The sequence below is a fragment of the Chaetodon trifascialis genome, chromosome 2 (assembly GCF_039877785.1).
Source record: "Chaetodon trifascialis isolate fChaTrf1 chromosome 2, fChaTrf1.hap1, whole genome shotgun sequence".
Lineage (NCBI taxonomy): Eukaryota > Metazoa > Chordata > Actinopteri > Chaetodontiformes > Chaetodontidae > Chaetodon > Chaetodon trifascialis.
Window position 1 is genome coordinate 8,768,644 of NC_092057.1, and position 10,156 is coordinate 8,778,799.

The 10,156-nt window shown below is 42.7% G+C and overlaps 1 protein-coding gene across 2 annotated transcripts in view; it reads right to left on the reverse strand.

The window, feature by feature from the left end:
* Positions 1 to 360: 360 nt before the first annotated feature.
* The window catches only part of LOC139350113 (calpain-2 catalytic subunit-like), a 15,843-nt gene continuing 6,047 nt past the window's right edge, over positions 361 to 10,156 (reverse strand). Inside the window, exons 5-21 of one of the 2 annotated variants that reach the window (XM_070991241.1) lie at positions 8,707 to 8,875; positions 8,071 to 8,154; positions 7,896 to 7,981; positions 6,897 to 6,962; positions 6,599 to 6,759; positions 6,095 to 6,264; positions 5,953 to 5,964; positions 4,851 to 5,062; positions 4,284 to 4,320; positions 3,573 to 3,638; positions 3,326 to 3,383; positions 3,180 to 3,244; positions 2,941 to 3,009; positions 2,767 to 2,845; positions 1,045 to 1,161; positions 743 to 801; positions 373 to 568 (exon numbers count right to left, since the gene is read on the reverse strand). In XM_070991241.1, coding sequence (XP_070847342.1) covers positions 545 to 568; positions 743 to 801; positions 1,045 to 1,161; positions 2,767 to 2,845; positions 2,941 to 3,009; positions 3,180 to 3,244; positions 3,326 to 3,383; positions 3,573 to 3,638; positions 4,284 to 4,320; positions 4,851 to 5,062; positions 5,953 to 5,964; positions 6,095 to 6,264; positions 6,599 to 6,759; positions 6,897 to 6,962; positions 7,896 to 7,981; positions 8,071 to 8,154; positions 8,707 to 8,875 — 1,534 coding nt within the window. In that variant the 3' untranslated portion in view covers positions 373 to 544. Of the gene's footprint in view, positions 569 to 742; positions 802 to 1,044; positions 1,162 to 2,766; positions 2,846 to 2,940; positions 3,010 to 3,179; positions 3,245 to 3,325; positions 3,384 to 3,572; positions 3,639 to 4,283; positions 4,321 to 4,850; positions 5,063 to 5,952; positions 5,965 to 6,079; positions 6,265 to 6,598; positions 6,760 to 6,896; positions 6,963 to 7,895; positions 7,982 to 8,070; positions 8,155 to 8,706; positions 8,876 to 10,156 lie in introns of both variants that reach the window. The other variant, XM_070991230.1, reaches the window with a different exon arrangement.

Sequence of the window (10,156 nt, forward strand, 5' to 3'; positions counted from 1 at the left end):
TTGGTTTACATTTCTTCTAACCTAATGAAGCAACGAACACTAGCCAACCAGACGACATGTGATAGGTCTTTCTGTAAATTTTTGCCTTGCAGATTTCAGAATAATGGGCTGCTGGAACATTGGTCAGTCCTCCTGAAACTGACATTACCTTGCTAGTACTAGCATAACATTGTTTAGAATAGCACAGACAATTCCACCGTGATCTGTGAGTGTTTAGTGATTATTGTTGCGCAATTTTTCTGTTCCTTTTTGTTTTTGATGGAGCTAGCAGTTTCCCTCTACTTCCTGTCTTTGTGTTAAGCTAAGCTAAACCTATCTCTGTGGTGGACACACTGACAGAATCACAGAACACATCTCCTCAGCCTGTTAAAGGGTTTGCGGATAGATTTATTGACTTTACATCATCAGTCCGGTAGTGTATGGAATACAACAGAAGCCTCACAGATAAAACATGAGCAGTGACAGGAAGAGAAGCTGCAGCTGTAAACACGAATATGGCGTCCTGCAGTAACACTGAAGCTCTGGGCAAACATGGAGCAGCGGCTCAGATCATGGAGAAGTTTAACCACTGCAGGAAGAGGACAGAGGAACCAGGTCCGAGTCAACATCTGAACATTTCTGATTCATTCATACTGGATTTCATTGACTGTGAGATAATCTGCTGTCATGGCTGGACCAGGTCCTGGTTCTCACACAGACTTTGAATGTGTTAAACAGACTTCGATGTACTTCCTGTTCTCACCTGGTTGAAGTTGAGCTCGATGGAGCCGCTGTCACTGCTGTCGAGCTTCTTAAAGATCCCTGAGGAGTAAAAAAAGATCACACATCAGACATTTTCTAACAGTTTGAAGCTGTGTCAGTTAGCATACTTAGCTAACTTTTGAAATGTTGATGTGATGGAGCCTTAAGTCTCAAAGACTTATATTTTTTCATCTTCAGCACAAAACTGACTAAGTGCTGCATGTAAATGAAAAAGTTGCTTTTATAGATTTTTGTCCTGCAGCCCTAGATTCATGATTAGCCATCAGACTGTGGAGGACTCACTGAACATCATCTCCAGCCTCATCAGACAGCCCACAAAGTTGTCGAAGTCAATGGTCATGTCGGGGTCAGAGTATCGAGCCACCAGCAGCTGGTAGATGGTGTTGTTGAGGGTGAAACCTGGAGGACGACAGGAGAAGTTACTGGGGAGAACAAACCAGACCATCATGCTTACACTAACGCCTCAAAAATTCTATCGTGAATGACTTTATGATTTTGATATATGCTGTGAAATCTTAATAAATATGAGCATGTCAAGACAAAAGGGCTGAAATTAAGAATGAGTTCACTTCTCTTACAACCAAAGCTAATAAAAAAAAACAAAACTTGCCCATTGCTTCCAAAGCCACAACACAATGAATCAACGCAAGAAAAAGTACAGCTGCTAACACTGCTAACGAACCTTCAGGAGGACTTAACGTACCATCACCATCAGTCTATTGACAGAAAAGTGTTGAGTCCAGACAGCAGCAGCAGAAAGAAGCACACAAACATGATTCATTTTATTAATACTATTATTATCATAGCATTAACACACAGAATGACAGAGAAGAAGAAGAAGAAGAAGAAGAAGAAGAAGAAGAAGAAGAAGAAGAAGAAGAAGAAGAAAACAGGTGTGACTGCAGGGAGTCAGCTGGAATCTCTACGACTCCCAACATCCTGACGTTAAATACAAATATGTTGGACTGATTTTCTGAGCCAGGAATCATCTGACGGCCTGCACTAATCTCAGCCAACATAAAGAAAATAGTTTTCTGTAGAAAACAGACATGATAGTTAGTGATGACCAGCAGCAGTAAACAGTTTACCTGCTGCAGACGACTCTTAAGGAAACACGACAAGGTGCAAATTGACTGAAGCTCCTATCACAATCAGTCAGACAGAAACACATGTTGATCTGATTCGGAGTGACATCACTTCCTGTGGAGATCATTATCTCTGAGGATCCAGAACAAACCTCCAGAAATCCACCGAGAAACCAGAGAAGGAGACTCAGTAGAATCATCCTGTTTTTAAGTTTTCTTTGGTATCACAGTGATACAGTCTGTACATCCATGAGTACACTGCTAACAGCTAACTGCAAACAGGACCTGCTAACAGGAGCAGCTAACTGCTAACAAGAGCAGCTAACTGCTAACAGCAGCTGCTAACAACTGCTAACAGTTTTTAACGGGAGAGAGCTGCCAGTCGTGCAGTATTACAGGTGACAAACAGCATAGAGGTCAAAGGTCACACACTGTGGAGCACCATATGTACCGAACGTGACCAACTTTTCCACACAGCTGAAGCTTCCACCTTAAACTGAAGGTATTACAGTAAAAAGCAGAGTGTTTGTGCTGCAGCTGTTTCTTCCCGTTGCTTTAGAAACCAGAACATTAGTTCAGCTGAGGGGCAGCGTCAGAGCCCCTGAGCATCACAACCAGATGTTCAAAATCAATGATCTTTGTCCTTTTTGGCCTCTGCAGAAGGAAAGACCTCAGATCAGCTCTACAAAGAGCTCAGACTCTCCTCCAGAGCCACTTGGACAAAATCATTTTATCAATCATTTTGGTTGATGTGAAACAAACTCTTGATCTGAATAAACATTTATCAATTATCAACAGTTCTGTGCTTCAAGTCAAACTTTGATGGTGAGTAATGTGAGAAAAGAGTCACATATTCATATTCAAACTCAGTCTGTGTCTCCTGCAGAACAGTAGAAGAAGAAAGAAAAGCTGAGCTGACCTGCGTCTTTGAAGGCAACTCTCATCTCTGGAGTGCTCATCGTCCCCGAGTTGTCGGAGTCATTCTTCTTATAGATCGACTGCAGACGCGTGAAAACAGACAGCTGCTGTTGTAAAATTCGTCGGGTGGATTCAGATATTTGGATTTAAAGGTCAAAGGTCACAAAGTTCTCACCAGGTATCTCTGCACCTTCTTCCACAGAGTGGCGAACTCTCCGAGGCCGAGCTTCCCGTTCCCGCTGTCCTGCTGAGGAATTAAGGATCTGGTTCCTTCTGTGATGTACGATTGGACCAAAGTGCAACAAAACGTCACGTCCTACATCTCTGCAGCTGACGTGAAATAAAATCTGAACGACAGCTCTGACTGCAGAGCGTCAGGAAGCTAAACGTGATGCTTTTAATGTTCAAGGATACATCCATCAGGTTGACCATGACCCTGCAGGTCTCCATGCTGAAGCCGTCAGTTTTGATATCAGTTCCTGTGAAGGAGAGACAGGAAGTTAAAGCCAAAGCTGAACAGGTGAACAGGTGACGTGGTTTGAGGTGCAGCTTTAACTTACGTTTGCCAACAATCTTGTTCATGATGGTCCTGAGCTCCACCGCAGAGATCTCCATGTCCTGAAACACAACAGGAAACATGTCACACCTGGACACCTGCAGATTAGTGTACACCTGGCCGCCACCATCACCTCATGTGTGATGGAGTAAGAGGCGGATGATCCTGTTTACGACCTGCATTCATCTGACACATGTTTTCATAACTCCTCTGTTTGAACAGTGTGTTTCTGTTTCAGAGAGAAAACTTACGTCTCCAGCAAGTTTTGAGAAGAGGCCTCTGAATCCTGCGTCCACTTCCTCATCAGACACCGTCTCCTGAATGAAGACACCATGACAACAGACACAACATTATTCACTTTCTTTACACTGTAACATTAAAACTGAGAACAAACTGTTGACTGACTGAAGACCAACCAGTAGCCTGAGGTTTGCAGTCTGCAGAATTATAATAAAGCAGAAATATCTGTTAAGCTGCTTTTGTGTTGGTTGCAGTATTCAGAGTTTGTTGCTTGACTCTTTTAGGTTGTCATTTTTAAATGCAGCCTTCATATTATTTTGCAGTTTGTGATACATTTCCATTCAGTAAAACATGATAAAAACACAGTGTTATCATGAATGAGCTGGATTTCTACTCGATGCGATGGGTTAAAAACCTTCAGTGCAGGTTTGTTTTATAGTTCAGTGTCAGATCACCAACATTAGAATCATGTACCGTACTTGATGAGGACATTTCCTGCTTAAATTATGCTCCCACAGTGACAGTGATTTTACTGACTTTATGATACAGAGCAACAGTGAGCTGCACACATACTCATAGAACTGGAGTTCCATCCAGGTAACTTAGACTTAGACAGACGATTCCTGAACCTGCTTCATTTTGTCTTCACTCCCAACAGGAACTGACCAATCATCATCAGCCATAAACCCAGAACATGTAAATATGGATCAAGCTTTACTTACATCTTCTAGCTCAGCGTTGACCGGGTCGTCACAGGGTCTGGCAGGACAGAAAATGTTAGAAAACACTGGAAGCATTGATCAGATATTCAGAAGTCAAATGCACACGCGCACACACACACACACACACACACACACACACACACACACACACACACACACACACACACACACACACACACACACACACACACACACACACACACACACACACACACACACACACACACACACAGCCCACCCATACACACTGACGGTCTTTCTGCTTTCACCACTTCCCCAGTGATCAGTAACAGCAGACTACAGGTCTCAAAAGCTCCCTTCAGAAACATTTGAGTGACCACAGAAACACTACAGACAGGTTTTTGTGCAGACTGTGGACCTGAACAGGGACTAAGACCAAAAATGTGTCTGACTATGTGACTAAAAAATAAGTCTGGACTGAAATCCAAAGAACTGAATCCAGTCTGGACTGCCCAAAGACCATCAGCACTGACTAAATAAGACAAGATTGAGTCCCTTGTTACTCCCCTCACAAATAGACTAGCAGGACCAATTTAAGAATCTTACTGGGTCTCTGTTTGCTTCTCAGAGAACACTCGGATGCAGAAGTCTCCGTTGAGGTGTGGTTCGAAGGTGGACGGGACGATCAGGTATTCTCCAGGTGGCAGTTTGAAGCGAGAGCTGACTTCACGCAGGTTGATGAAGGTTTCTGATCTTGCTGTCTGAGCGTGGGTCAGGAAGAAGTTCTTATCCAGATGCACCTCTCTCTGCCCTTGGAACTGAAGGGGGAAAACAGCCAATCAGGACAGCGCATATTTCAACACCTGTGCAGGTGGTACAGCCAATAAGCATCGTCTTTACATTTATATCTAATGTCTTGAATTAACATGCCGAGTTACAGAAATCCTAGAAAAGCCAGAGGGAAAAAAGCGACGGATCCAATTTTTGAAAGACTAATTGTTTTTACATGTTTAAGGCAGTTAAGCTAAAAAAAAACAGTTTTGTTCCTGCTGATCATTTTCCAAATCATTCATAGTCTTTTCATTGATTTGATTTCCTCCCAACAGCTACTGGGTCCTGTCCAGTTCACACAGAACCATCTGGGAGGTCATCCTTTGAAACTGCTTTTGAAACATTCTTGGCAGGTTATTTGATGAACCATCTGTCTATCACAAGCTAGGATCAAATCAATGAACCATATGACGTAATGGGACTCTGGAGCCAGTTTGGAGATGAGTGAAAACGTCTCTTCCATGGAGAAAAGCCTTCAATGCTGTTCTTTGCTCTTCTTTCAATGAAGAAATACTCTGCAGTTATGATCAAACTGATTTTATTGCAGCATCTACGCCAACCTCTTCAGGAGCCGTCACTGTTGTTTTTGAATGAAAACAACGCCTGACTATAGCTGCCAGTACTTCCTCATAGGAAGCTGATTGGTCTGAAACACTGAGGTTTTGCCACAAATGTGGAACTTGAAGCCTGGCAAGATGGATTCTCAGCTTTTGTGATCTTGTGAAATCAGCTGCCTCGCAATGCAATATCCTCACCACACTACACTACAAAGCAATACTTCTAAAACTGATGAATCAAAAAGGTGATAGGGGTCCTGGAAGTGTTTTTCATCATTTGACCTTTAACCTGAAGGTGTTGTCAGGGGTCCAGAGCTCACCTGTTTTGGAACCTAAAGCAAAACAGAAAGCAGGAGAAAGGTTTGCTCAGAAAGTTGTTGAATCTGTATTGCTGTGTAAGTTATGCTGAAGATCCTTTAGATCCTTTACTTCTTGATCTTCTTCTGCTTCTTCAGTTCTCACCTCATAGATGGCAAATCCAACGGTGTGCATGTCCTCTCCTTGTTTCCGGAGTTTCCTGCGGTTCTTCTGGATCAGACCGACCACGAAGCTGCAGCCCACTTCTCCATCATCTGGGTCATCATCTTCCTCCTCCAGCTTGATCACATACTGAGGATTTGTCCAGAATGTGTCTGCAGAGGAAAAATCAGCTTCCAGTTACATTAGGAAAATAACCTCACAGGAAACTCTTTACACCTCCAGCTCCATCAGACATCCCAAAATCTGTTACAAATGTACCACAAATACACCCTAATGAACCTTTACAGGGGAAGAAAAAACCCTCCCGTTCTATTCAAATTAGGTCCAGTCAGATGGGGTCAACCTTGATCAATGCTAGGGTATCTTCAGTTGGGCTGTTCTTTACTTATTTATATCTTTTTAAGTTGAAGACAGTGTATGTGCTAATCACGACTTCATCTCAGCAACAGTTCAGTTTACAATAATAATAACATTTCCAGTACTTACAGGGGTGGTTTCTACAGCCTCCAGCGGTGGATCCTCTCCTCCAGGTGCCATCAAATTTACTGACACTCCAGTGTTTGACAGAATCATCTTCAATAGTGTCGGGGGTCAGAGTGCACACCTCAATACGAGAGTAGTGACGCAAGAAATCTTTGAAGGACATCCTGCAGAGATAGGACAGATAGGAGCTCTCACTCTGCAGCTGCAAACACCATCACCACCATGTGTATCTACAACTGCCAGGACTTTGTGACATCTGAGCTCATGGTAGAATGCTTATATTTTTAGACACTCTTCCTACCAGAACTCTCCATCCTCAGCATTGGCATGTGGGCAGTCTCCCTGCACAGAGTCCCATTCAGATGATCTGTATGAACATAAGAATAAGAATAAGAATAAGAATAAGAATAAGAATAAGAATAAGAATAAGAATAAGAATAAGAATAAGAATACTACTAAAATAGAACAGACTAAATTTTGCACATTACAAGAAAACATGAAAACAAGCTTGGCAAAAAGTACATAAAAGGACAAAATTTGAAAACAACTGAGGTGCTGTACTGCTGCTTTGAAACACACTGGGATATACTGTAACTTCACACGAAAAGGAGATTTTCAGAAACGGGGACAGTGAATAGGTGAAATGTGTCTAGAGAGTCCAGCAGAACTCCAACAGGCAGAAACGTCTTGTCTGGGTCACATCCCAAAGAAGGCACGCCCTAGTGCCTCCACTGACTACAGACCAGTGGTGCTGATATTCCACCTGGTGAAGACCCTGGAGAGTCTGTCACACCTACAGCCCTGGATAAACCATTACTGGACCACCTTCAGTGTGCCTACCAGCCTCCTTCCCTGTGCCTACACTCACAAGGCCTGCTTTCCTCAGAGGCCCCAGCCATTCAATATCTGCAGTACAACCTGCAGAGGACAGTGACTCTCACCTTCTCCATGATGTGCTGACAGTCTTAACTGAGAATCGGTGGTGGTATGGGTCACAAACACACTGGAACTGGGGCTGAAAACAGGAATCAGCACCCACAACCAGATGTTGATGGCCCTAACTGTGGGTTTCATGTGTTCAATGACAAAAATAAATATGGAAATACTCAGAAATATGGTCAGACTGTCCCAGGTGGTGGACGTGTACTTTTGCATCTGCACTGCACTGCTACACTACAGACTGAAACCAGTGAGCCACTGTTGACCATCTGAAGTTTTACCAGTGTATGTGTGTAGTATAGAATTGCCCAGTGCAGAGGTGTGTCATTTTGTATTTCATTGTTGTAGTTGGTTTGGTTACCCGTCACTCCACGCTCCGGTCCACTCCACCTGACCCCAGGGGTTCCTCATCCTCACCAGCTTCTCCTGTCGACCCCGGAAGTTCACCTGGAAACAGTGCAGCAACATTTACATTCTCCTCTTTTTCTTAATATTTCTTTCTGATCTCATTTCTCATTTTAAGGAAGTGACTTTACCTCCACGGCACCTGTTAGCGAGTAAGCGTGGCCTTTCACCAGCTTCTGACGAGTGACAGCCTCAGAGTCTGCGGCACTGGTGATCTGCACCAAAGCAGCAATAGGGACAGATTAGTCATCATCACCAAAAGTCTTTTCTTCAGAGATTCATCTTTAGGGATAAAGTTCAGGTATTTATTTTCCTCTCTCGTATGCTCTTCTTGATTTCCATCTTTTCAGAAAATATTTGACCTTTTTCCTGCACCTCAAACTTAATATAAATATGAAAAGTTCCTCTAGCTGCAGATTTTGAGGATGAACTGTGTCATATTGAGCCTTAATTTCTGTTTCAGTTCAGTTATGTTTCTGTAGCAGACTCCAGCTGCAGGGATGAATTAACCTCAGATTACTTCTCAGCTACTGGGAGAATTTATGTTTGCCACCAAGAAAGTGTAGCTGGTTTTGCTTCAGCTAATCAAAAAGTGTCTGTTCTATTCTTAGTTTTAAAACATCTCAAATCATGTAAATAAAAACACAATAATAGACACTGCATACACTGACACGGACACTCCAAAACTGACCATTTCTGACTTGACAAAAATATGTGTTACTGGACACAATGAAGATAACTTGTAGTGTTTGTCCCTCCAGACTCACATCGATGGAGCAGCCCAGAAGGGCTCCAGCCTCCAGGGACTTCTTGATGATCTGGAATAGGTTGGCAGGGGGTCGCTGAAGGTCGTAGTTCTCAGCGATGCCACCAGTGAAATCTTCAAAGCCCTCAGTGGTGGAACCGCCAGACAATGCTTCATAGCAGCCGTTCACTCTGTGAGGAAAACAAAGAGAAGAGCAAACTGAAAATTAAAGCATATCTACGTCCAGGACAATAAATCTGTTTGTGCTGCCATTTAGTGGCTGCTGCATTTTGATTTCTCTCTGTGCAGTACAGGGCTTCATACAGCTGGACATGGTATGTGTAGAAATGAGTTTCCAACAAGGCTGACAAACTGCTGACTCTACACATACGCAGATGATACAGTCCTTCATAACTCCGATGAACGATTCCTCAACTCATATGCAGCAGAAAGCAGAAAAACAGGAATAAAGTTAGTATCTATGAGCCGACCTTCTTGTTTATAAAATTTCAATGCAGCTGTGCTTTATCTATTTTCATTTCCCCTTTATTTAATACAGAAGTCCTTTGAGATTAAAGCCTCATTTTCTTTTTTACCTCAATAAGAACGGTAGTTCAAACATTTCTAATACATTCAGGGATTCATGTAGGTCAGCTGTTGTGCCCATTGACAATTACTTCTGAAGTTCTACCATCGGCCAATTGGAGCTTTTGTAGGCGGGACGATGACCATCAATGCCATCTGCATAGCTTGCTACTTACTACTATTATAGTATTTTGCCACATTCATGAAAAATGGTGAAGACAAAAATGCAGCTGTCAATGTGACAAGAAAGAACTTGAACTTGAGGTCCACTCGCAAACATATTCATCAACATGACAAATTTGAAGTTAAAAGCTTCTGACAACCTAAACCACAGCTTCAACAGGACGGATAGTCACTGCTGATTGGTCAGAGAAAAGGTTTTCAAACTGTAGAGTGCCTCCCCAGAGAGACGTGAGAGATGTGAGGTAACAACATTGTGTGAGGTGAAAGGACGGGTGCATGCAGTTGTTAGTTATTATAGTTTGTCTGATGATTTGACTGCTTACCACTGTCAGCAGGTGGAGCTGCAGCAGTGACACACAGATCATGGAGCTGATGAAGTTACTTTAAAACACTTGGACATCAAAATCAGAAATCACCCTTCTTCTCATAGTCATGACTCAGTCAAACCTGACCACACAGACGTGTTTAGGTTCGATGTGACTCACACTTGCTCGTAAACATCACAAGAAACAACGCAAGAAAAAAGATGCTTACGGTAAATCTGCATCTCTATTCACCTCTGACCTGCACCAATTTGCCAAGGGCTCAGAATATTCTGCCCTTTGCTGCCCTTTACTCAAATACAGTGGACACAAGGACACATTAACCTTTACTTTAATGAATTATTCTGCATTCTGCATTCTAGTTGAAATCAATTTGAGCCT